This window comes from Phoxinus phoxinus (assembly GCF_949152265.1).
Source record: "Phoxinus phoxinus genome assembly, chromosome: 18".
NCBI lineage: Eukaryota > Metazoa > Chordata > Actinopteri > Cypriniformes > Leuciscidae > Phoxinus > Phoxinus phoxinus.
In genome coordinates this window covers 4,651,642-4,679,634 of record NC_136893.1, presented here as the reverse complement: position 1 = coordinate 4,679,634, position 27,993 = coordinate 4,651,642, and the positions used below count along the sequence as shown (strand labels likewise).

At 42.6% G+C, this 27,993-nt stretch overlaps 1 protein-coding gene across 1 annotated transcript; it reads right to left on the bottom strand.

Moving 5' to 3' along the window:
- Positions 1-77: 77 nt before the first annotated feature.
- On the bottom strand, positions 78-27,993 carry LOC306986114 (protein-glutamine gamma-glutamyltransferase K-like). The gene is made up of 15 exons (XM_079589009.1): positions 27,863-27,993; positions 24,977-25,530; positions 24,614-24,636; positions 22,538-22,729; positions 22,169-22,420; positions 20,448-20,566; positions 19,410-19,517; positions 19,087-19,264; positions 12,607-12,745; positions 11,553-11,745; positions 4,836-4,989; positions 3,710-3,982; positions 1,835-1,995; positions 1,608-1,744; positions 78-508 (listed from the first exon to the last, which is right to left on the bottom strand). Coding segments are annotated over exons 2-15 (2,076 nt in total). The 5' UTR covers positions 24,979-25,530; positions 27,863-27,993; the 3' UTR covers positions 78-363.

The window sequence follows — 27,993 nt, the reverse complement described above, 5'->3', positions numbered from 1 at the left end:
TGAGTATGATTATTGATAGTATGATTTGTGTGACCAAAAAACAACAACAACGGGAGTTATTTTGTTTTTGCGTTTATTGTTTGGTACAGATCAACCAGCAGAGGATAACTGGGATCTGCTAACCAGCCGAACCTTCAAACCCTTTGTTCAAGTGGGACGAATATTGCCCATAAGTATAATATCTTATCCAAGGACATCATTTAAATGAGACAGTGAAACATTCCCACTCCCTCTAGAAATCCATCCAAATTAAAAAGCACCATCTTTGAATTGTGTAGGTTAAGACAAGACATTGGCCTCGGTGTAGTTATCAATGTCTTGAGAATGGAGATGCTTGTGCTCACTAGATGAAGTCAAGGTTTCTCAGCGGTCTTTGACCAGGATGTTTGCGACTCCGTGCACCTGAGTGAGCTGAGGACAGTCCAGTGTTGCCAGAAGCTTCTGTGAGCCGGAGCGGTTGGGGACTAATGTCTCGGTCAGACACACTGTGGCTTGGCCTGCGATATCACTGAGAGAAAGGATGAAAGATAGTTATTTGATATACTGTGTGTGTGTGTGTGTATATATATACTGTATATAGTAGTGGCCAAGCGATATCGTCCTCACTCTTCATAAAATAGTATGAAAAATTTGTTACATCATTTATCAGTTGTCATATCATATTGTACTTGGGAGTCAATTGTTTTATTTGTGATAATAACGCAATGAAACATGCAGAATTGTTGACAATAATTATTGTCCAAGCAGTCATACAAAGAAATTATGAACACATGCAAAAATGAGAGAAAAGCAATAAAATATGAACTGAGTTAAATGTTGTAGTCACTTACAGTATGTATGTTTTTTTGTTTTTCGATCCTTTTTATGCTTAGTAAAATAAATCCTATAGCTGTAGTTTGCAGAATAATTGTGTCAGATAAATACCTTAACCAGCTTTAGTGTTTTGTTATTCCCTCATATTTAGAAAATATAAAATATTTTCCCTGTACGGTCATTAAAAGCAAGTATCCTCTACTGACATCACTTTTGGTCACTAATGTATATTGGTAGTTAGTAGTAAAAAAAAAAAAAAAAGTATATATATATATATACCAACATATAATTTTATAAACAACATCATATATTAATACATGAAAAATGCATAGACTTCAATGAATGATCCAGAGTTTTTCATTAATCAACTGAAACAGACTTTGGTGAACTAATTCACAAAAATTAATAAAACATCAGAAATATTTTTTTGCTAGTGAAGTTTAAATCAGAGAAACCAGTAAAACATTATGTCTTAATACTGTTATACTCACAAGCCGCAAGACAATGAAGGATTTTAAAACTAATCCTCTTACATTTAGTAAAAAATTAATGTTTTAAGGTGACATAGTGTGTGCTTTCTATTGTAATAACAGTAAATTATGCATACTTACAAGTAACTAACCATAACTCTATAGTAAGTGCATGTAGTACTAGTTCATTAACATTACTTAGAGTAAGTACAGTGTGCAACCTAACCTTTATTTTTTTTAACCAGCAAACATCTCTGTGAACATTCATTGTTAGAAACCCCTTCATCAGAAAACAATGTGATTCATTGCGAATGAACGTCTTACCCGTAGTGAATGGTTTTGACGTGCTGCATTCCCAGTCCCTCGATCCGGAACATGACGTTCTTCAGCACACGGGGCAATGGGTTCTGGAATTTGATCTTGACTTCCAGCTCTCGGCCCACCACAGCATCACATACAGGCTGAGGGAGAGATCACACACACACACACACGAGCCGCATTAATGCCACATAGCCAGCTGGGTAATACTCTCAGCAGTCACTTAAACTCACAGCGATGAGGAGGTCTGGTGTGCGCAGTCTGAAGCTGAACTGTTTGGCCAGAGTTTGTTTGGTCTCAGTGACCCGTCCCGAGAGCGTGAGCACCAGAGCCGACTGACCCAGCAGCTTCTCCTTATAGTCGTCATAGTGCAGGGTCCACTCCAGAGACCGGACTACACAGACAAAACATCCATGAGACTCCAAATACACATCACCACTTACAATGGACTATATTAATAAGAACAACTGGTTACAACTATGTGACCCTGGATCACAAAACCAGTCACGAGTCGCACGGGTATATCTGTGGCAATAGCCAACAATACATTGCATGGGTCAAAATTATACATTTTTCCTTTTATGCTAAAAATCATTAGGATATTAAGTAAAGATCATGTTCCATGAAGATATTTAGTAAATTTCCTACCATAAATATATAAAATATGTATTTTTGTGAGATAATGCAGCAATCGTGAACATAAATGCACAACTTTAAAGGAGATTTTTATAATGTTTCGATTTGTTTGCACCCTCAGATTCCAGATTTTCAATAGTTGTATCTCGGCCGAATATTGTCCTATCCTAACTAACAAACCATCCATCAATGGAAAAAATATTTATTCAGCTTTGTATAAATCTCAATTTTAAAAATTTGACCCATGTGACTGGTTTTGTGGTCATATCACATATCAGTTATTGAATAAATTACATTGGTTTTGTCTTATTTGCAAGTGCTATACTAGTGTTATTTTATATTAGTGTTATATATAGGTCTACACTATTATATAATTTATTACTTTAATTTTTATATTTTGCATTTTTAATGTAACTTTTTGTTTTAGTAATTGATATTTTAAATTATTTTTATATAGGTTTAATTAACTGTTATTGCAGTTATAGTTTTAGTCATTTTAGTACTTCAATTTCAAATGATTTCAGTTCATTTTCATTTAAGTTTTTTTAAGTGTATTTAATATTTATATTGTATTAACACAATGGTAATTGTATTGTATTAATATAGAAAAATGTGTTACCATATTAATAGTAATAACAATATTTGGTTACAAGTACCATATGAGTTATTTAATTATATTTAATTAAAATAGAATTAATTTGGTTTTATCTGATTTACAAGTAGACAACAATGCCAGTGTTATTTTAGTAAAATACTTCTATAGTGTTTTTAATTAGTTTGTATTTTTATATTTTCTGTTTTTAAATTCATTTAAAACTATTTGTTGTGTGCTTTTGTCCTTTTATTTGTTTGTTTGATAAGTTTAAGATTTGTATCTAATATTTATATTTTATTATTAATAATGATATTAAAATGTAGTAGTATCATCTGGGTTATTGAATTAAATGGAATGTTAGTAGAATAAAAAATGTTTAGTCCTATTTTACTAGATACAACACTCTACCAGTGTAACTTTAGTATGATTTAAATACTATTATAGTATGTATTAATATTTGTAATATTTCATAATTAAGTTTTTTGTTGTTTTTTCTTTGATATTATTTAGATATTTATAGTAAGTTATTTAGCTTTAATTAAGTGTTATTGCAGTTGTAGTTTAGTACTTCAGTTTAAAAAACTTACACTAAAATTAAACTAAAAACTGAAAATATATTAAAGTCATCCAAAATCATTCAAACAAGTTTAAGTTTTAAGTAATTGTTATGTGCCTTTTCATTGTAATTGTTTTGTTTTCAAATTTCTATAGCTTTAATTCAGTGTTATTGCAGTTGTAATTTTCATTTAAGTTTAAGTGTTTAATCTAATATATTTATGTTTCAGCTTTATTTCAATTACCAAAAATGACAAACGATTGTTAAGTATGTCACAAATGTCTGATGTGTTGTTCTGCTGATGAGATCATCATCTCTCACCTTCACTGGGCTTGAGCTCAACACTGGTCTGGTCCTTCTTCAGGACGATCTTGTTGGCTGTCACCTGGCTGCAGAGATCAACACTACGAGGAGCGCTGCTGTTGTTCTTCAGAACGATGGACAGCTCAGCGTCCTGACCAACACATGGTCCATCACCCTGCATGGACACGTCGACAGTCACATCTCTATCACTGGCACTTGTGGGAGAGTAGACGGACCGCTTGGAGCCGAAGCTACAGGCCGTTTCCACAGCGGTGCGCTCCTCCTCCGAACCTGACCAGTGACGGGGAAACGAGAGGGCAGGGGTAATTATACACACATTTACAAGTCCCATTGTGGTGAAAATAAAAGTTTTGAATAGTGTTTATATGTCTATGTGGTGTTTTTAATATGCTTTAAGAAAAATCATGTGCAAATTCATCAGTCATGTTACTAAATGTTACTATTATTCTTGAATTTTCACAATGCTTTTTTTAGTGCTGTCAAATCAAATAATCGTGATTAATCACATCTAACATAAAAGTTTGTAAATGCATTTTATATAGGCCTATATATAGGCCTATATATATATATATATACACACACACACATAATATATACAGTATATATATATATATATATACACACTCATATCTAATATTTTTTACAAACTTTCATGTTAGATGCGATTAAACACGATTACCGGTAATCGATTTGATAGCACTACTTTTTGTATGAAGTTTTAAATTTTTTAAGTAAATTTTTAAATTGTGCTTCATAAACACATTTGAATTTGATACTGATACACTTACACTTAAAATAATAATAATAACGTGAGCAAAAACATGATGTGTAGTTTACACATTTGGATTACCAAAACTCTTCAGTACCAAATTGGCATTTTCAGAGGTTTTCTCCCCCAAAAATGCATTTTGATTTTATTCAAACACAATAAAATGTTTTTTATTGTATATATATTTTAGAAGTGACCATGTCAGTTTTTTTAGTACAAGAAAAAAATATTTAGATTCTAAAATAATTATGCATTTTTAAAATTAAGCATTTCAAAAGCATGTAAACGTTTTTGTCACGCGTAAGTGCAAACCTTATCACAACTGTCACGTCATTATTTAATGTATATTTTCACCTTCTGGGTGTTTGTAGAGGTGTGTGATATCCACACGTTTGTCTGAGCCAACAGCCTTGGTGCTGATGCAGTGACCCACTGCGCTCTTGTCAACTCGAATCACATCGAAGGTCCCGTCAGTTTTGCGCTGCCAGTAGACTTTATCGCTGTTCACCTTCAACACAAAGAGCCAAATATTTAGTACTAGCACACCATATTATAAATCTATGTGGTGAGATTATGTGCGACAGATAGAAATATGAGGCATATACGCTCATAAAACGTACTCGGTTACTAACGTAACCTCGGTTCTCTCTAGGAGAGGGAACGAGTACTGCGTCGAAGAACGCTACGGGAAAGATATTTCTTTGTCGAGATTGAAGCCAAAAATTAATCCTTAATTTTGTAATATTGTAAAACACTTTTCTGAAGCATACAACCTAGGCGGAGCAATACAGCTCACCCATTGGCTGCTCTGCCAGAAAAGCACAGCCTATGCGAGGCCAGGACGCTGACCAATGAGGACGCTTCGCGCCCTTCTGCGTCACCTCCCGCCCAAACAGGCGTGGCCTAGGCCTATAAATACGAGCATAGCTGTCTAACACGCCGATTTTCGTCAATGAAGCGACGCAGCGTGGACACGCACGGCATGAGACGCAGTACTCGTTCCCTCTCCTAGAGAGAACCGAGGTTACGTTAGTAACCGAGTACGTTCTCTTACGTAGAGTTCTCTCGTACTGCGTCGAAGAATGCTACGGGAACCCTATGCAAACCGCCGTGCGTGTTCTTGGATCGACACAGACACCTAAGGGCGCGCGCGCCCTGGTATACAAGCGCCTACCCCAAGAAGTATAAGGAGAGCGGCTAAAATAGCATCATCCCTTATAGTAGTGCCTCTTAAGGCATAATAGCATATATATGTAAATATAGATATATATGAGGGGTAATAGCATGCTCATGGGACACATTGTCAGTGAGTGATGCTTAAACATTGAAGTGACCTGGGCCGCAGCGCGGGGCAGGAGCACTTATACATATTAGACATTGAAGTGACCTGGGCCGCAGCGCGGGGCAGGAGCACTTGTACATATTACCATTGAAGTGACCTGGGCCGCAGTGCGGGGCAGGAACACTTATACATAGTCTTCTAGACCGAGAGCAGTTTAGCCTGCAACGCAGGAACCTCTAGGTTATAGAACCTAATAAATGTAGACGGGGAGGCCCAGCCTGCCGCCATACAGATATCTTGTAACGAGATTCCGCTATACCAAGCCCATGAGGAGGCCATGCCTCTCGTGGAATGTGCTCTGATGCCCAAAGGGCATTCCAAGCCTCTAGATGCGTAGGCTAGCGCAATGGCGTCCACTACCCATCGAGACAGACTCTGTTTCGTTGCGGCTCGTCCCTTGGAGCGCCCGCTGAACGAAACGAAGAGCTGCTCCGTCTGTCGAAAAACAGCGGAGCGGGACACGTAAGCTCTTAATGCCCTGACCGGGCAAAGGGAGCTATTTCCGTCCTCTGAGGCCGGCAGGGCCGACAGGGAGATGACCTGAGCCCTGAACGGTGTGTTGAGGGACTTAGGCACGTACCCATGCTTCGGTTTCAATACGACTATAGAGTCGTTTGGCCCGAACTCCATACAAGAAGCTCTCACTGAGAGCGCTTGCAAGTCTCCCACACGCTTCACTGAAGCGAGAGCCAAAAGAAACACGGTCTTGAGAGACAGGTGTTTCATGTCAACTGAGTGAATAGGCTCGAAAGGGGCCCCTTTCATAGCGTTCAACACTGTAGAAAGGTCCCAAACGGGGACTGAAGGAGGCCTTGGAGGGTTTAACCTCCTGGCGCCTCTCAGGAAGCGGACCACCAGGTCGTTCCTGCCTAGTGAACGGCCAAGCGTTGGATTAACGAACGCTGATATGGCAGCCACATAGACTTTGAGCGTGGATGGGGTTCTTCCCTTATCCAATAGCTCTTGCAAGAAGGAGAGAATCTCCGGTTCTCCACACTGAAGTGGTGACAGACCTTGATCTGAACACCATCCAGAGAACACCGACCATTTGGAAGCGTAGAGCCGTCTAGTAGACGGAGCCCTAGCTTGTTCGATCGTGTCTAACACTCCTCTTGGGAGGTTAGCGGGTACCCGTTTATGGCCCATACGTGTAGGGACCAAAGCTCGGGGTGAGGATGCAGAATCGAGCCCTTGGCCTGTGAGAGGAGGTCTCTCCTCACTGGTATCGGCCACGGGGCAGTACTTTTCAGTCGCATCAAAGCTGGGAACCAGGTCTGATTCGTCCAGAATGGAGCAACTAGCAGTACTGAGCATCCGCTCTCCCTGATACGCTCCAGCACTTGAGGCAGGAGTGAGACAGGAGGAAAAGCATAGAGCGGGCGGCGGGGCCAGACTCTGGCCAGCGCGTTCGTGCTCTTCGAAAAGAATTCTGGGCAATGAGCGTTTTCCTGGTTTGCAAACAGGTCTATTTCCGCTCTGCCGAACGTTTTCCACAGCAGACGCACTGTCTGTGTGTGTAGGGACCACTCTCCCGTGGGAACGTTGTTCCGTGAGAGTCTGTCCGGGCCTACGTTCAAGTGGCCTGGCACGTGCATTGCTCTTAACGAGCGCAGGTTGTGCTGGGCCCACACCAGTATGCGTTCCGCTAACCTGAATAGGTTCCGGGATCTCACGCCACCCTGGCGGTTTATGTAGGCTACTACCGACATGTTGTCCGAGCGGACCAGGACGTGGTGTCCTTTTATCCGGGGACAGAAGCGCCTCAGCGCAAAGTCCACTGCCATCATTTCCAGGCAGTTTATGTGCGGTAGTTCGGCTCGCTCTGACCACTGGCCAAAGAGCGGACTGCCGTCGAGCAGTGCTCCCCAGCCTGAGGTGGACGCGTCCGTGGACACCACCTTCAGGCTCGAGGAAGTCCCCAGGCTTACACCTGACCGGTACCAGTCTGACGCTCTCCATGGTGTCAGGGCTGAAATGCATTCCTGAGTGACCTTGAGGCGATAGCGACCGTGTAGCCATGCTCGGCGCGGTACGCGCGCTCTCAACCAGAACTGTAGTGGGCGCATGCGCAGCAGGCCCAACTGCAGCACTGTTGAGGCTGAGGCCATGAGGCCCAGCATTTTCTGAAATCTCCTGAGTGGCACTATGTGGCCGCTGAGGAAGGATTTCGCCATTTGCAGGGTATTTCGCCTGCGCTGTGATGACAGCTGTGCTGTCATAGACAGTGAGTTCAGATCCAGTCCTAAAAAGGAGATCCTTTGACTGGGAAACAGTGAACTTTTCTCCCAATTGACTCTCAGACCTAAGCACTCGAGGTGATCGAGTATTAGTGTCTTGTGGTGAGCGAGTTCTGACGGCGATTGAGCCAGAATTAGCCAATCGTCCAAATAGTTCAGAATTCGAACGCCCCGGAGTCTCAGGGGTGCCAGCGCCGCGTCCATGCACACTGTAAATGTACGAGGTGCTAGGGATAGGCCGAATGGCAGGACTGTGTACTGATATGCCCGGCCCTCGAAGGCGAATCTCAAAAATCGCCTGTGACGTGACGCAATTTGTATGTGAAAATACGCGTCTTTCAGATCTATTGCCATAAACCAGTCTCCTCGGCGAATTTGCGCGAGGATACTTCTGGTCGTGAGCATTCTGAACTTCCGCTTTGCAAGCGTTTTGTTCAGACGCCTTAGATCTAAAATGGGTCTGAGACCCCCGTCTTTCTTCGGTACCAGGAAATATCTGCTGTACAGGCCCCCTTCGCTCTGAGCTTGAGATAAAGGCTCTATGGCCCCTTTGCTCAATAGCTTCGCTATTTCGGCTCGAAGTAGATGTGCTACTTCTGTTTTTACCGTGGTTTCGACTTTTCCCGTGAAACGGGGAGGGCGTCGATAAAACTGTAGCGAATAGCCTCTTTTTATAGTCTCTAGCACCCATTCTGAAACCCCGGGTAGTCCTTCCCATGCATCTGCACGTGTGACTAGGGGTTGAATGTAATCTGGGCTCTGGTCGCGAAATGGCGGCGACACGAGAGCAACCATGTGCTGTGACATGGACGCCGTGGCGTCTGAGGCGGGGGACATGTTTAACACAGTATGCGTCCCGCGCGCGCTCGACTCTCTGAGTTGAGAGAGAGCACGCGGGGCGAGCCCTACGGGGCTCGTTATGTTTGTGAATAAACGTGGGCGCTTGGTGGCGGGCACATTTATAACACCGGGGACACTGTGTTTGTGTACTGACTGACCGTTCGTTAGTTTCGTTTTTACAGAAACCGCGGAACGTGCAGTGTGTAGTGGTTGTGGGCACTGGACAGTGGGCACGCTCACTACACGTAAAGCACAATCGGTGTGAGCCGATTTTATGTGTGCAAACCCTGTGTTGAACGGGGCTGTGCTTGTGTGAATGAATGGGCACTGGGTGGGCATTGCAGTTACACACATTACACCATCGGCCTTGGCCGGAACACCAGAAATTAAACTCTTTTTTAGATTTATCTGGGTCGCCGTGAAAACGGCGTTTGTGTGCAGGCAAACGGGCTTTACGGCCGGTTTGTTGGCTGCTGAGTACACTGGTACAAACACGGAACTTAGGGGTGTACAAGCGGGAATCTTTGGTGGAAGTCCGGCCGCAGCGGGACCCGAACACCGTCTTTTTCCTAGCAGGGCTAGGATGGCGCCGAGGCCTCGGGCTTGATTGAGATCTTGGGCCGAGGACCACGCGGTGGCGGGCGGCGTCCGGCGGAGCGAGACCGTGGTCTCTCTCGGGCCTGTTGCTGCTGGGCCGGCGCGGCGGGCGCGGGGCGCTGCTGAGTTCGGGCAGGCGGCTGTTTAGGGCGGCCTGTTGCGGAACTGGAGCGCTTTGGCAGGAAATGTCTCATGGCCTGCGAAGTTTTCTGTACCTCGGCGAATCGGTCCGCGAAGTCCTTCACGGAGGATCCGAAGAGGCCAGCCGGTGAAATGGGGGCGTCGAGAAACGCAGAGCGCTCGGATTCCGCCATTTCAGAGAGAGTCAGCCATAAATGTCTCTCAGAAACAGTAGCTGTGGCCATAATCCTGCCGATGGCGTGTGCGGCGGACTTTGTAGCGCGAAGAGCTAGGTCTGTGGCGCTACGCAAGTCCGGAACACTGATCGCGCCCGGGCCTTCCTCGTCTAGCTTGCAGAGGAGGTTGGCCTGGTGGATTTGAAGCACCGCCATGGTGTGCAGCGCCGATGCAGCTTGTCCGGCGGCGGAATACACGCGACCGTTCAGAGCTGAAGACGTGCGGCAAGCTTTGGATGGTAGGACTCCCTTAGCCCGCCGTCCCGCAGAGGGTGGGCAAAGGTGAGTCGCTACCGCCTCCTCGACCGGAGGGAGAGCGTGGTAGCCTCTGTCTCGAGCACCGTCCACTACGGAGAATGCTGGCGAGGCAGAAGTACGTACTCTGGCTGAAAATGGCGCCTTCCATGATTTCGCTACCTCTTCGTGAAGCTCAGGAAGAAACGGTGCGTGTCTGGAGGGGGGCGCAGCGCGGTCTCCAGAGAGGAAGCGTCCATCCAGCCGGTTGAGTGCAGGTTGTTCGGGCGTCGACCAATCGAGGCCGAGGCTCGACACGGCCTGTGTGAGCAGACGCATCAGTTCCGCCTCGATGCTGATCTTCCCTCCTCTGCGCTCTCGAACAGCGGGGGAGGGGAGGTCCACAGAGCTCGCCCAACCCTCGCTCTCCGAAGCGAGAAGCGAACAGCAATCATCATCTCCCTCTGATACAGCTTGCTGGTCGTCATCCATAACGGACAAAGCGGCGTGCTGCGGCTGTTGTCCGTCGGTGAGCGACTCGAGCGAGACGTTGAGAGGAGCTAGCGGCGGCGGCGGCGAGCTCCTCGTGGAGGGAGGTTCCGGGACCCGCTGAGCACGGCGCTTTTTACGGCGCGGCGCTACAGGGGGCGGTTGAGCAGCTTCGGCGAAAGATGCAAGGCGAGTCCGCAGAGTCGCGATTGGCATCATGTCGCAGTGATGGCAGCCGCCATCACCGAGAGCGATAGCTGCATGTTCCTCGCCCAAGCAGGAAACACATAACTCGTGGTGGTCCCCGTCGATGAGCGCGGCTCGGCAGGAGCCGCAGGAAAAGCGAGACATCTTTATAAAGACGCTCGTGCTCTTTTGTGAGGAAAAAGCGTGTGACGCGGTAGGCGAACACACACACAAAACACACACAAAACTGAAAGGATATATCCACGCCGGAGAAGCGCAGCAGGGAACGGCGGCTGAAGGCGGCGAAGACCAGCGGCTTCAGGTAAGGGCTCGTCCTGCTGAGGTGCTTGTATCCAAACGGCTGTGGCGGCTCGAATCAATCCAGCGATGCGTGCAGCTTCGTTGAATTTAAGAAAATCGGCGTGTTAGACAGCTATGCTCGTATTTATAGGCCTAGGCCACGCCTGTTTGGGCGGGAGGTGACGCAGAAGGGCGCGAAGCGTCCTCATTGGTCAGCGTCCTGGCCTCGCATAGGCTGTGCTTTTCTGGCAGAGCAGCCAATGGGTGAGCTGTATTGCTCCGCCTAGGTTGTATGCTTCAGAAAAGCGTTTTACAATATTACAAAATTAAGGATTAATTTTTGGCTTCAATCTCGACAAAGAAATATCTTTCCCGTAGCGTTCTTCGACGCAGTACGAGAGAACTCTACGTAAGAGAACATTAGATATCATAAAATATAACTAAACTCTTTATGATGGAATCTTAAATTACAGGAAAGTAATTAGCATACTTCAGCAAAAACGAAGCCCGTGTCATATTTGAGGAAGGTCTGTCCAGTGCGGACCGCAGCCACAGATGCTGGGCCGCAGCAGTAGACGCCCTGGCTGCTCTCCTGAGGAGTGGCATCAACCACCTGCCAACCCCCGAAACCAGATGGCAGGTCGGGACGAGACATCCAGGCATCATTCCACACGTGGAAGTTCCTACATGGAGAGAAAAGCAGCAACTTTAAAGGAATAGTTCACCAAAAAATAAAATTATCCTATTATTTACTCACCCTCAAGTCATCCTAGGTGTATATGAGATTATTTTTTCAGCCTTTGTAATGCCATTGAATAGTGACCGAGTTTCGACTCTCTCGTGAACGCGCGTACGGCTGTTGCTGGAAGCCAGGGATTATAGTTTATAAAGTTATAAATATGGATATTTTTCTTACAAAAACCCATCACTTTGCTTCAGAAGTCATATGGATTACTTTTATGATGGATGGATGAGTTTTTTGCAGCTTCAAAAACTTGGGCACTATTCAATGCCATACAAAGCATGGATGTTGTTTAATATAACTTCATACACCTAACGGATTTAGGGTGAGTAAACTATGGGGAAATTTAAATTTTTGGGCGAACTATTCCTTTAACGTTGTCAAATTATTAAAACAATAATGAACCTATAACTTTTATGAAATCACAAATAGCCTACTTCCTTAGGCGTCCTGCAGTTGCATGACACAGTATCATGGAAAAAGGAAAATGGGTGATGCAAGTATAACGATACATAATGTTACTTAAAATAAAATATAAAAAACGTTCAACTTATTTTATTTCAGTTGCCATATTTCCCATACTCGTGTAGTTTAAATTGATGTAGACATACCGAAATAACAATTAATAAAAACTGTAGGCCTACATTTCGAAAATAAATAAAAAACTAAATTAGGCTATTTTAATTATATTAAACTACTTTAACTATACAAAAAAAAAAAAAAAAATAGGCTATATATAAAACAATTATTTAGCATCGCGACGATAGTAAAATAACACGTGAATACAAAGACACGATCTTACCAGATCTTATCCCGGTTAAGGTGTTTAATCTCTTCAAGATTCTCGTCTAAATACACATCTGTTGTTAAGGAACTGTCAGTGTCATGAGCAGAACTGAAGTTTGAGACTGGACGGGTGGGAATGCCAAAACACCGACACACTGAGAGAAAAAGAGAAAAACATTAACAAAGTGCAGTGCCCAAGATTTCATCCCAACCTCTCTGGTCCCATATCCATTTAGCGTAAAAGTGCGATTTGTATCTGTTTTTTTTTTTTATCTGGATGTTGATACGCAAAAAAAGACAATGTAAACTCTTTTGTGAATGGAATTCGTTCTGATCTGCCTGTCCTGATCAGTCCCGCGCTTCTGTCAGGTTTTTAAAACAAACCTTCAGTTCAGCATGAGCTCTGCATTATCACGAAAACTCACAATAAAGGTAATAAGGTAGGCAATTTTCGGAGAGGTTAGCATTAGCGAGCTAGCCATCCCTTCACTCCAAAGTCATGCCTCTTTCAAAACACATGTTTTAGTTCATTTAACATTTTTGAAATGTTACTACTTACTTCAGAACATTCAGAGAACATTCAAAGTAACGTTCCCAAAAATGTTTTGCAAAATGATTCAATGTTCACATGATCACATAAAACATTTAAAAAACATGGTTCCCTATCAAGGGAACTCCCGCTGCGTTTACGCAATGGGAACACTTCCAAGTGTGTCGTCATGAAGCACATGTATAATCAATCCAATGAATGAGCGGGACGTCAGGTGACGTCATAGACCAGGAAACTATAAATCACCCCTTAACGCAGAGCGTGACAGCTTCTGTTTCTTCAGCGAAGCGCTCTCTGTATTTGTCCTTTGTCTGATTTATTGTTGTCTGTTACAAACACACTCAATATATATATATATTATGGCGAGCAAGCAAGATTTCAAGCGTTGTGTTGTTCCCTGCCCTCGTTACATCACGGGTGGGGACACACATCAGCTTTGTGTTGCTTGTTTGGGAGTGGAGCATGCCCAGTCAGTTCTCGAGGGAGCTGACTGTGAGCATTGCGAGCTGCTGTCCGTGAGGACGCTCCGCTCTCGCCGGGCGTTCTTTGAGGAGGACGGTTCGGTCCGCGCTCCCCGAGGTACGGGTCCCGCTGCTGCCGAGGCACAGCGGCGAAACGTATCTTGGGGTTCGCAGATGGATCTAGCAGCGGGGTTTGAGACGGGCACCGCCCTATCTCAGCCTTTACCTGCTGGATCCAGTGTCTCTGCCCAGGGGGAAGCCCGCCCTGCGGTTTCTTCTCCCCGGGTTGAGGCACCAATGCCGCAGCTATCCAGTTCCGAGGAATTGGACGCTGTCAGTGTTGATACAGGGGATTATGAGTTTTCGCCAGCTCATACCTCTGGTGATGAGGAGCTTATGGAGGTTTTATCTCGCGCTGTAGCTAAATTAAATATTGACTGGCCAGCCGATGATTTTGAATGTGATTCTAAAAAGAGTTTACTAGATGATCGCTATTTTCCATCTAGATCACAGCCTCCCCGTCGGGAACTCCCGTTTTTTCCCGATCTCCACACTGAGGTGTCGAAATCGTGGAATAAACCGGTATCTTTCAGAGTTTTTAATCCCCAAACATCTATTTATAGTAATGTTAAAGGTATTAAAGATTTTGGTTATGTGACAATGCCTCAGGCTGAAGAGACGCTTGCGAGCTATCTCTCTCCCGAGTCAGCGTCATCACTGAAAGCCCCGACATTACCCACTAAACCATTAAAAGCTACATCATCGTTTGTGGGTAAAGCGTTTTCGGCAGCAGGTCAGGCAGCAGCGTGCTTGCATACAATGTCTATTTTGCAAGCTTATCAAGCCGACCTGCTGAGGGATATCGATCAAAGTGAGGAAGTTAGTGCTGACGCAATTCGAGAATTGCGTCGCGCGACAGATTTATCTCTCCGTGCCACCAAGGAGACGGCCAAATCAGTGGGCCGGTCTATGGCAGCCCTGGTGGCCACGGAGCGCCATTTATGGTTAAATCTTTCTGAAATCAAAGATAAAGATAGATCTGTTCTTCTGGACGCCCCGCTTTCTCCTACAAGTCTGTTCGGCGATGCTATAAATTGTGTCGTTGATAGGTTTCAAGAAACAAAAAAGCAATCTGCAGCGTTCCAGAAGTTTCTTCCTCGCCGATCTGATGCCCCCGAGACTGCTTTTCGTAAAATCATTAAATCAGAGCAGCCTCGGCCGTCTACGAGCTCCTCACAGCACAGAGTGCAACAGAAACGTAGCGTCGCCGCTCGGGCTCCTCCACAACCTGGGGGGTCTGGGTGGCGGTCGCAGGCCAGGCCATCTGGTGATAGGCAAGATCTGAGGACTGTCATATCTAAGAAGGCTTGGTCTAAGAAGAAGAAGTCCTGACGCCTGTGGTGTCAAACTTCTGAGGGTGGTCCCCTCCGGGGAGGGACGGTTTCGAGAAATCGTTCCTCTTCGGCGCCCTCTGGGGGGCGACTTTCTGAGGAAAGTCGCAGCGCTGCCACAACGGTTGTTCCCTGCCGGTTCGCCGTTACAGGGCACCGTGGTGTCAGCGTCCCCATACGATCCTCCGAGGAGGGTCGTGGAGCGGTCAGTTCGGTTGTTCCCTGCCGGTTCGCCGTTTCAGGGCGCCGAAGTGACTGTTCAACCAAATCCAGAGGCCAGTCTCGAGAGACTGGTTCCCTTAGCGGAATTTCTGGCAGCGTGGAAACTTCTGCCAAATATTTCTCAGTGGGTCCTGCGTATAGTAGAAAAGGGTTACAGAATTCAGTTCGGTTTTCGTCCACCCAGATTTCTAGGGGTCCTCTCCACAGTAGTGGGCCCAGAGCAGGCTCTGGTCATGGAGCAGGAAGTACTGACGCTTCTTCAAAAGGGAGCTATAGAGAAGGTTTCTCCTACCAGCAGAGAGTCAGGGTTTTACAGCCGTTACTTCATCGTTCCGAAGAAGGATGGAGGGTTGCGTCCGATTCTAGACCTGCGTCATTTAAACAGCAGAGTTCAGAAACTCAAGTTCAAAATGCTTACGCTAAAACAGATTGTGTCACAGATTCAGTCCGAGGACTGGTTTGTCACAATAGACTTGAAGGACGCGTACTTCCATGTGTCTATCCATCCTCATCACAGGAAGTTCCTGAGGTTTGCTTTCGGGGGCGAAGCATACCAATTTCGGGTTCTTCCGTTCGGCCTAGGATTATCACCCCGCACATTTACAAAATGCGTGGATGCAGCTCTGGCTCCTCTGAGACTCCAGGGCATTCGCGTATTAAATTACATCGACGACTGGTTGATTCTAGCTCAGTCCGAGCAGTTGGCAGTTCGGCATCGAGATGTCGTTCTGTCTCATATAAAGTTGTTGGGGTTACGGTTAAACGCCAAGAAAAGTGTGCTCCTCCCAGCTCAGAGGACCACTTATCTAGGGGTGGTGTGGGATTCGACAACCATGCAAGCACGATTGTCTCCAGCACGTATCTCTGCGATTCTCACAGCCGTAAAAAGAGTAAAACTAGGCCAGTCACACACTGTGAAACAGTTTCAGAGATTGTTGGGTCTCATGGCAGCTGCGTCCAACGTGATAACTTTTGGCCTTCTGTACATGAGACCCCTGCAGTGGTGGCTCAGGACCAAGGGGTTTTCTCCGAGGGGAAATCCTTTCCGCATGATCAAGGTCACGCGGCGCTGCCTACGTGCCTTGGTCATGTGGAAGAAGCCTTGGTTCCTCGCCCAGGGCCCAGTGTTGGGGGCGTCTTGTCGACGCTTAACGCTATCGACGGATGCATCCCTCACAGGATGGGGGGCGGTCATGAGTGGCCGCTCGGCGACGGGTCTTTGGCAGGACCATCAGCTCTCTTGGCACATAAATCGGCTAGAAATGATGGCGGTATTTCATGCTCTCAAATACTTCCTGCCGGACCTGAAAGGCCACCATGTGCTTGTCCGGTCAGACAACATGTCGGTGGTTTCTTACATCAACCATCAGGGGGGTCTGAGGTCTCGTATACTGTGCAAACTGGCTCATCAGATCCTCCTATGGGCCCAGGGGAAATTGCTGTCTCTCAGGGCAGTTTATATTCCAGGGCATCTGAATGTGGGTGCAGATATCCTGTCGAGGCAGGGGCTGAGGCCCGGGGAGTGGAGACTTCACCCCGAAGTGGTGGAGCTCCTATGGGAGAACTTTGGTCGAGCAGAGATCGATCTTTTTGCATCGCACGATACAACCCATTGTCCGCTGTGGTTCTCCCTCACTCATCCAGCTCCTCTCGGACTGGATGCCATGGTACAGGTGTGGCCGAGGTCACACCTGTACGCCTTCCCCCCGGTATCAATGCTCCCGGGAGTTCTGGAGAGGGTTCGCCGGGAAGGGGCTCATCTATTGTTAGTAGCCCCGTATTGGCCGGCCCGAGTTTGGTTCTCGGATCTAGTGTCTCTTCTGGACGGCTCTCCATTGGAGATTCCTGTCAGGAGGGACCTGCTGTCCCAAGCAAGGGGCACAATATTTCACCCTCACCCAGAGTTGTGGAGACTGTGGGCTTGGCCTCTGAGGGGGCCCAGCTCATAGAATCCGGTCTCTCGACTGAGGTCGTGGAGACCATCCTGCAATCCAGAGCTCCCTCCACGAGAAAACTTTATGCTTTGAAATGGAAATTATTCTCTACCTGGTGTGGAGAACGTAATTTGGATCCTGTTAACTGCCCGGTTGGTACAGTTCTCGATTTCCTTCAAGACCGTTTCTCTGCTGGATTATCTCCTTCCACCTTAAAGGTGTACGTAGCAGCTATATCGGCATATCTCACCCCTCTGGGGGCTACTTCTCTGGGGAGAGATCCTTTGGTTAACCGTTTTCTCCGTGGCACATTGAGGCTGAGGCCTGCACTGCACTCTAGAGCACCGGCTTGGGATTTGGCCATTGTACTTGAGGGTCTGGCCCTGGCTCCCTTCGAGCCTATTGAAGAGGTTTCAGAAAAGTTCCTTACACTAAAAACTTTATTCCTTCTTGCCATTTCTTCAATTAAGAGAATTGGAGATTTGCAGGCCCTGTCGGTTGCTCCAACATGCCTAGAATTTGCACCTGGTATGGTTAAGGCATTTCTTCACCCTAGGCCGGGTTACATTCCTAAAATACTGACTAATGTTGCAGGCCCAATTGTGCTGCAGGCCTTCTGTCCTCCACCTTTTAATACCCCAGATCAGGAAAGACTAAATCTGTTGTGTCCAGTTCGGGCTTTGGATGCCTACGTTCACAGAGCTGCCCTGTGGCGTAGATCAGAGCAGTTATTTGTCTGCTTCGGTTCAACCAAGAAGGGTTGCCCTGCATCGAAACAGGTTATGAGCAAGTGGGTAGTCGAGGCTATCTCACTTGCTTATCAAGCGGTCGGACAGCCTTCACCTTTGGCTGTCCGTGCTCATTCTACAAGGAGTATGGCTGCCTCTACGGCTTTGATTTCGGGAGTTTCCCTTCATGACGTTTGTAATGCGGCAGGCTGGTCCTCACCGCATACATTTGTCAAATTTTATGATTTAGACCTCTCCACTCCGGGGGCGAGGTTGCTCGCTTCTTAGTGTGCGCAGGACTCACACAGAACGGGCACTTGTAATTATGGCGTAGTGGGTATGGGGTTCCCATTGCGTAAACGCAGCGGGAGTTCCCTTGATAGGGAACGTCTCTGGTTACGTATGTAACCTTAGTTCCCTGAGAGGGAACGAAACGCTGCGTTCGCCTGCCATACTTCCTGCATGCCCTGATCGACTTGCTTCAGGTTTTTCAGAAGCTGTCACGCTCTGCGTTAAGGGGTGATTTATAGTTTCCTGGTCTATGACGTCACCTGACGTCCCGCTCATTCATTGGATTGATTATACATGTGCTTCATGACGACACACTTGGAAGTGTTCCCATTGCGTAAACGCAGCGTTTCGTTCCCTCTCAGGGAACTAAGGTTACATACGTAACCAGAGACGTTTTGAACATTCATGGATGGAACATTCAGAAATAACGTTTCCATAATTTAATGATTCTTAGACATTTCTGTTAGCTGCACAGGTGGTGTAATTGCACTTTTTTCATTAAATGTAGCCTATTAAATGTACATCGCTAATGTAAATATTGTGTGGGGAAAATATATCCAATAATCTGTTTTCTGGATACAGAAGCAACTTTATATGGAAACATTATGACATGATCACATGTTAATGCCAAGTGTAAACAGGGCCTCTTTTAAAGGTGTAAGTGACAACACTTTGATTATATTTCTTAACTAAACGATGGTCATGATTCAATTCGATTAACCTTTTGGTACTATGCAGAATTGCTAGATATACATGATTTTATTGAAGAATCTTTTTTTTATTTAGCTCAATTGCAATGCTTCACTCTCTATGTTAGACAACAGCAGAAGCACGTGTAGGAAAGCTGGTTCTATCCTCATGTTCATTTTTAGGCCCCTATATTCTGTATCACTGTCAATAATGCTCAATAAAATATTACGTGTGTTGGTGACTGCAGCAAAGACCCAGCACTGTCCATATTTGACAGGTATTCCTTTACTGTCGTGGTATTGTTTCAGGATGGCACTGCTTCCACTCCAGGCTGTTGGAGAAGTTCCTCCCTCATAGGTTTTTTGCCAGTTACCCATCAGCACACCTTGATCGTCGTTGGAATTAACCTGACACATTGACAAAATGATGTTATCTGCTTCACGTCATCACGATTCATTGATCATCACTGAGCTGCAGACCTTTTCGGTCGTCCTTACACAACAACAGAGCATGGAAAAATCCAATGTTGGTAAAAAGAGAGTCTGGACCTACCATGGCAGACGCCACTCTGACTATGTTAACAGGGTCTCCCCATCCGGAGCAAGGACTCCCACTCTTCTCCAACACAAAGAAACAAGCCGCCAAGACTCCTTCATCAAACTAAGAATCACAGATCAGAGGTTGCAATTGAAACAAGCACGAAATTTTGTCTTGGAAATAATGCATCATAGGCTTTCTACTTCATGGGAATATGGTTCAGATGTCTAAAGTGAAATATCTGCATGAAATGTATCCCAACCAACAAGTTTCGGTTCCCAGGACGTTCTAGGAATATTACATTTTGGGTAATTTTTCAATTTTTTACATATAAATTCTGAGAACTTTTCTGCAACCATGATTCAATGTTACAACAATAATCAGCTGACAAGTCGTGTATTTTATTGATCCACTGTTAAATTAATCTTTTATTAATTAATCCCACTTTTATTCAAATTACAAGCTTTAAAAAATGTTGCTGCCTTAAATTTTGAAGTACAATAAACTTTTGAACTTGAATTACATTCAGCTGACTTAAAAAAAAAGTTGAATCTTGTATAACTTATATGTATTAAAAAAGTTGAAAATTGCTTAACTTATTTTGATGAATATGTAAAAACATATATTGTCATAACTTATTGATCATATAATTTTTTTCAGTGTTTTTGCAATTCATTCATTCTCTAGTAATCGTAATCTCTAGTAACCTTGCCATTGTTAATGCAATGCTTTACTGTCTGAGCTCCAGGAAGGATAAAACACACCTTCTTTAAAACAAGTCAAATACATTTTAATTTGAAATATAAAAAACTGATGAGCTGAACAATAATTCCTAAACCCAGCCATTTGAAAACATTCTTAATTTTCACACACAAAACTGCAAGTAATGTTAGTTTAGAATTGTAAAAATTAATCGAAAATGAAAATTCCAAGAATGATGATGAGAATTCTTGAAAAATAACAGATAATAACAGGAAACCTACATTTTACTGATACATTTAAACATCTAATGAAAACATTATATTTTTGAAATTTTAAATGTTGAAATTTTACCTGACCAAAGTTCCAGGTTCTGGTACCAATCTGTTGCTCTGTTCCATAGTACAGTTTGCCCATATCATTCAGCACATATTCAGTCCTCTCAGCTTCATTATGCATGTACACAGAGTCGTCTGTTAAGAACAGAAAGAGAGAGAAAGTTGACATTTCAATAGATTAGCTTCATTAACATGTAAGTTAATTCTGTTATTTCATGCTTCAGTGTAATTGTCTAATGCCTGCTACAGACTGTGTGATTTTAGCAATCCTAGATCATTACAAATCACACTGTACGACATGGATCTAATAATCTTGGATACGACATGTGTTGACTGTACGATGATGACACATTTTGAATCGTAGGCTACGATGCAAGTTAGTATAGAAGAATAAAATGTCCTCAGTATGAGCCAGTGGTAAACAAATAGGCCTAGAGCAAGATGAATCACACTTTGGCAATTGACCCTTCGCACGGAGCTTGATTGACAGGTGATCGGACCAATCATACTTCGCCATCCGCCATTTTGTCCGACAAAGCAGTCAGGAAAGTTAGTAGATTAACATGGGAGGATTTGGACTTGAGAAGCGGAGTGTACTGATGCCTTTCCGCGGTTAAAACAACATTCCTTCTGATGTTCATTCATGTTTATTTGATGCTATAAATGAACTAGAAGGAAGAGATTATCGGTTTATGAGCAGCTTTAACTGATGCTCTACAGCGATCTGTCAGACACATTAAAGAGCCACAAAACGGTATTTATTGTTTAAATCTCTTTTTAAAAAATGACCAAATTTGAAAGGTGAGACTTTGTTTAATATGTTTAATATCAAAAGTAACCGAAAAGTAAGCTGGTCTGTCCAGTACTGTCAGTGTGTTGTCAGTCTCCTCTCTGCTCCGCGATGTATTTTTCACTGCGTGAGAACATGGTGTGGCGTGAGAGCGGCGTAGCTTGTCGGACATAGCGACAGTAACTAAGGGCGGCGAGTCTTTGCGAACGGTCAATTGTGTTTTTTTTTGTGTGTTTTTTTCGCAGAAAAAAGAGGAGGAAGCGAAAGAGGAGAATATTGACGTGATCATGGCTAGGGAAAAGAGACCAATGCATGCCAGTTTTGTAAATGGAGCTTGAGGTAAGTAGTTTTAAGTTTTAGTGCCATGTTGCGTTGATCAATACGCCATTTCATGTTGCATTTTTATTGGCTATCAAACACTGTGAGATGATCATGCTTAATATCTGTCTTTGGTCTCAAGGCCGTGATGACGGCCATCTTTGAATCTCTCCCACTGTACGACGTGCGCCCACCGTTTAGGAGCCATGACCACAGAAACCGCCACGATTCGTCATCTTTCGTCTGGGACAGCCCAAAATCATACAATGTGTATGTGTACAGTATGTGTTTGTGTATGTGTATGTGAGGAGCCCGATCTCATGAAAGTGCGTATCTATATGACAAATGTTATTTCTCGTGCCATTTATATGCCAGAAATAGTTTTTGCGTGCACATGATACGCAGTTTTCACGTGCATATGATACGCACTTTATGGTGTGTAATACGCACGCACTACCCACCCCTAATCCTACCCAAGGGTTTTCAGTGCGTATATATGCACGGAAAAAAACATTTGGCGTATAAATGGTACGGGAAATAACATTTTTGGTATAGATACGCACTTTCATGAGCTCATAACTGATAGACACACACCGTTTCCCCTTATTTTCTCTCTCTTCAAATAATACCTTTGCACCAGGGGTTGAACAGCATGTAAATGTCATTTTCAGGTGTGTCTGGTGAAGTGGCCTTTCCCGCCGGGCAGTTTGTAACCACGATGAGTTTGTACCGTCCAATACAAGCGTTTGGAAGGGAGTAAACTGACAGTCGGATTGTGGTCTTCGCCTGTTCAACAATCTTCACCTCCCAGGCATCTTTCTTGAATTCCGACACTAATGGGACAATTACAAAACTGTCCCTGTGTACGGGTATGTCGTCACCTGCAAAACACACACATGTGAGAATAATGTTTCATCAGGTGATACAAGACGGTTAGTATGGCAGGTGTAAACAGGATCATCGTTTGCGACAGTAAGTACAGTAAAGCCATGACTGACCAAGTCTCAGCTCCAGCTGAAGTTGGTCTCTGTTTGGAACAAAAGGTCTGGACAGCTCGATAGACATCTGGAAACATTGTCCTCTACGGACGATGAGATGACTGCTAAAGAAAGCATCTGTGTGATGCTCCTGTCGATTCTGGCCTTTCCTGGCCTTGATGAGATCAATAGATCGTACCTCCAGTACTGCATCTAAACAATTAGACATATAAGGAAAGCTTAGCATGACAAACTAAAAAATTAGCATTCATATCTTTTTTAAATATTATTTTGGTGATATCTTTCTTGAGAAAACCTGGATATGGTTTCAGGTTCATGTGACCCTGAGGTGAACGTGATTTCACCAAGTACAACATCAACATGATCCTGGATCAACATCTTTGCTGATCCTGGAACAATATTTCAAACAACCAATCAGATTTAAGGGACAAGTTTACAGTTAATATCAAGTTTAGGCTAACAACCAGAGTTAGGCGCATCTGCATCAGTGTTATTCACCTATCATTTCCCTCCGATTTTACGGATAAGTTAAAAAATTATTGTGATTTTTAACGGTAAAAGACTGTTAATTGGTTAACAGAAAGTTTCCTTACTATATACGGCAAATAACTGTGATCGATCTAATGGTACGTTTAATATAATTTTACTGTAAAATACCGTTAAATTTACAGTTTTTGAAAGTGAAAAAGAACAACTCATTGTAAAATTTACACTGAAAAAAAGTAAATTGACATTCCCACAATTCCCTGCGTGACACTTCACATTTGATATATTTTTGTTGAAATAAATATGTTTCTTCATAGTTTCCTTTGTTTTGTTTTCTAATCAGTTATGTACATTAGGGTTTTATGTTATATTTAATGTTGTTAAATTAATGTTTATTGCATTTTTTAAATTTAATTTGTGTTATCATGATGGTGTTTAATGTTTGTGTGAATGACACTGTGCAGCTTCTAGTATTAACTTTCTTGTGGAGGCGCTGCTTGTGATGAGCTTTGATTGATCATGTGACTCATCACTGCTGTGATTGTTGGTTGTCAGTGTATGGTACAAAACAGATATTAATACTTCAATAGGTTGGTAAATTAACATTATATCAGATAACAAAATATGGTTTATTACTGTAAATTTAAAATGTCTGTAAAACCTAAAATTTGCTACCATATTTTATACGGTAAATGACTGGCAACCACAGCTGCCGGTATTTTACCGTAAATAAACTTTTTTTTTTTTTTTTACAGTCTGGGTATAGGTTTAGGGTTAGTTAGAAATACATTTTCAGATAGGAATGTTGTTCTAGGATCAACAAAATATGTGGTGAAATCATGGTGGACCCGACCCTGATTGATAGCATGCATTTACAAAATTAATTTTGTATTCAAAAACAGCATGATACAGATCTATACAGTGAAACCATCGCTAAAACATCACACTAAGTCAGAATAGGCTGAAGGACTGCGCACAATAGTAGTGCAAACGTATTTTGCAATACTTATACAATCCCTAGTGAAAAATAAATATACCGGTACTAAAATGTTTTTGAAATACATTTATTTTATTTCAATTACTCTACAAATACATTAACATATTTATGTGTTTTAATATAAATACCCAGCAATTGTACTTTCTGTATACTAAATTGATATACTTAAAGTCTGCTAAACTGGAGCAACTCATTTTGTACAGATATCCAGAAATAGCGCTGAAATTCACCTATACATAAACTTAAGTATGTTTGATTGTGCTAAAGTGGAACTATTGCAAGTATACTTTACACTTTAAATATCTTATATATATAGACTGATATTATTCAGAGATCATACTATCCTAACTAATAGTGATAATAAACACATTTTAAGGCTTAAAATTAAGAAATGCACTTTGTTGAATAAAGAAGTACTCCAAATAAAGTTTATTTATATTTATATCAGTACGTTTATGTATTTTAAATACATTTTGGTATATGTTTTTATTTCACGAGGGATAGTATAAGCTTTATCAATGCAACAATGACAATCAGACCTTATAATATTATTTACTATTATGCACTGCAGTATTAAGATATATCGCTCTTACCGTTCACTTCTACATGTGGACCCCTGAGAGGAAGAGAGAGATATTTTTCAAACTTTATTCTTATAATTACTTACAAAACAACGTTTAAATGGAATTAACTTTTTTTTTTTACTCATACAAGCTGAATTAACTGCAGAAAACTGTGAAGAAGAAGAAGAGGGTGCTAAAGATGTTTCTGGCTTTCTCATCAAAATATAAGGATAAAAAAATTCTAAATCATCTGGAATCTAAATTAGGATTATGTACAAAATTAAACTAGATCACACACACACACACACACACACACACAAATAGAATAGAATAGAATAGAATAGAATAGAATAGAATAGAATAGAATAGAATAGAATAGAATAGAATACTTACATGTTCGCTGTTCTTGTCGTTGAACTAGTTTGAAGAGTGTGTGTATGTTTCTATTTGGACAGAGTAACTGCACCTAACTTGACCTTCAGTCTGGAGGCAAAACTTTCTTCACTCAAATGTTTTTTCTCTTTAGTAGCCATGATGTATATATTCACATCCTCATCTCCACCCCATCCACAGCTCAGAGCTGAAGGGTGTGAAGAATTTCATGTATCATGAGGTTGAATCTCACAAGTTATTTTTAACAGCTTATTTCAATATGGCCTGGTTGGTCTCATTTGTTGTAATGATGTCAAAGGAGGAGTAATTAGAGATAATAATCATAACATTTTAACTGCCTCATTAAGACATTAACTTCTCAACTAGATTCTTAACTGATAAGCAGTATTTATAAGGTGATGAAATAAATGGCTTATACTGAGCCTCAAACACACATGCACCAAAAAAAAACAAAAAAAAACAGAATGAAAAACTCGAATTATTTTTAGAAGGCGATTACTGAATGACAAATGGCTTTTCATCTGTTATTAGTGGTCTGTGAAAGTGCTCGGGGTCTGTGGAAAGATATATAAACAAATTATTTTCTTAAAATACTGTATATCAAAACAGTTTCTGTATTTCTTATACATTGTTGTCTCTCTGAGGTTAATGGAGCCTTAAGTGATGTAATACAAATTAAACTACAGTAACAATACCACAACATTAAAGGCACACTATGCAAGATTTTTGTTTTTGTCAAACAGAGACCCCTAGAGTCGCTGTGGAGTACTTGTATTTAACGTTACTCTCAAACTTACATTGCTGGTTTTGCCAGCGCCGTGTGTCTCCCCCCTTCGCTCTACGAGTTCGTTTACCATCTAAATGACTTCGAAGCTTTTATATTAAGGTACAAATCTTGCATAGTGTGCCTTTAACACATCCATTACATAACTCTGTATAAATAGACCAGATTTTTTAAATATTTAAAAATGCACAGTTATTGTGCTTAAAGGTGCTCTAATCACGCGTTTTTTAGGCCATAATTTTTTTTTGTCACATTCACATACAGCAAATATTCTCCTCACTATCCGCTAGCTGTCTGTCTCCTGAACACACTGTAAAAAAACGTGGTCTCTGTAGACACCCCAAGCTCCACAAACAGCAACAAAAATATCATTATCATCATTATGTTAATATTATCATTACTGCTTAACATGGAAAATTCAGCATTTATGCTGAAGTATGCCATAAGGTAGGGTTGTATAATACCTATATATGGTAAAATTTAATTATTTAATTTTGTTCTATTTGAATAATTTGTATTTATTTATTTAATTTCATTAAAAATGTTTTCCAACATACAATGTTCATATGAAGGCTATGAAAACAAACTTAGTGAATAACCAAATCACATTACATTCTCGACCAGAGTGAAATCGCCCCAAAAGAGGCGGTACTCCACAGAACGTGACTTGACGCTGATTGGACTATATCCAGAGGCAGAACAACAGTGACGGCTAGCGTAACTCTGTGTTTAATGTGAATGGGATTGAAAAAATCTGTCCCTTTCACACTTTGGTGGTGCGTCTGCGTCACACAATCGCCCGAATGAAGAAACCGCCCCTGACGCACATTGTAATTGGCATTGCACAGTCATTCATCTCCTTTCCTAATGAGGAATAAGTAATGATGATCATGTGCAGCAAACACCTTCAGTGTATGATTCAGCCATGTGGAAAACGTGCTCATGACTTACATAGTGAATAAAGTTATTACTAACACAATAATTATTTAACTGGAGGGAGGCACTAAATCACCACATTTTATGAATAATTACATGTAGTTAACATTACATAGCATTTTAAATTTTGAGTCGCAATTGTAACGGTAATTGTATGGTTTTGTGTAAAGATATTATAGCAATTAAAGAGAATATATGCTACTAAACAAGATCTGAAGGCATTGGTTGCTAAAGTTTTTGATAAAAAATAGCGTCTGTAAGAGCCATTATGCTCTATTTATAATTAGTTGTAGCTGCTGTTGGACACTGTGTGGAGTGTGGGTTTAATGGGTATATAGCCAGAGAGAAAGTGAAGTCAGGTGTAAGTAATGATGGAAGAAAACAATGTTTTGTGGCACAACAACAATTGTGGAATACAATGTGTTTGAGCATCGGAACTGTGACAAATAAAGCTGATAAATGCAGTAGGCCTGAAGCGTTTTGTTTGGATCTCGCGCAGCAGAAATAGGCTAATCATATAACACCTCTGTAGCGGCACAAAAACAATCCAAAGCCGCTAAGGAGCTGAGTGCAGGAATAACTTCTGTGACACGGCAATCCTTGAAGCTTGTATCTTGTTATATTTTGTACAGGTCTGCGCACGGTCAACAAAATATGTGCTCTCACCCTTATTCTCACACATTCACAAAACAGCTGTCTTAACCCCACTTAATTAAGACACCCCCCTTCTAACATTTGGTCACATGACTTTCCTAGGTTATTGTTGCTTCAGCATCTATTTATTACTGTATATTGGTATGATTAAAGGGGTGGTTGATTATGATTTTACTTTTTTAACTTTAGTGTGTAATGTTGCTGTTTGAACATAAACAACTTCTGCAAAGTTACGAAGCTAAAAGTTCAGAGCAAAAGAAGATTTCAATTAAATTTCAATTTAAAGAAATTGTTTTTTAAGGACTACAACAAATGGCTGGTAGGGACTACAGGACATTCCTCCTGGGTTAGCATCCCAGATGTTTAGCATCCGTCTTTTCACATGCAATAGAAAGTCACTCTGTGTGCATCTCACAACAGTTCCTATACAAGCGATGTATAGATTATCATGACACAATATTCTAATTAAAAATAGTTAACTCCACATCAGCAACATCAATTCATCAACTAACCATTCAGAGACGTCCTGTTGCATTCTACATGTTGTCACTTCTTCTTGAGTCTCTCCATCTTTGTCTGACTCCGTTTAAACATAAAAGGCAGAACAGTTTCTGACATTTTAGTGCTTGTCTGCGTGAGGTAA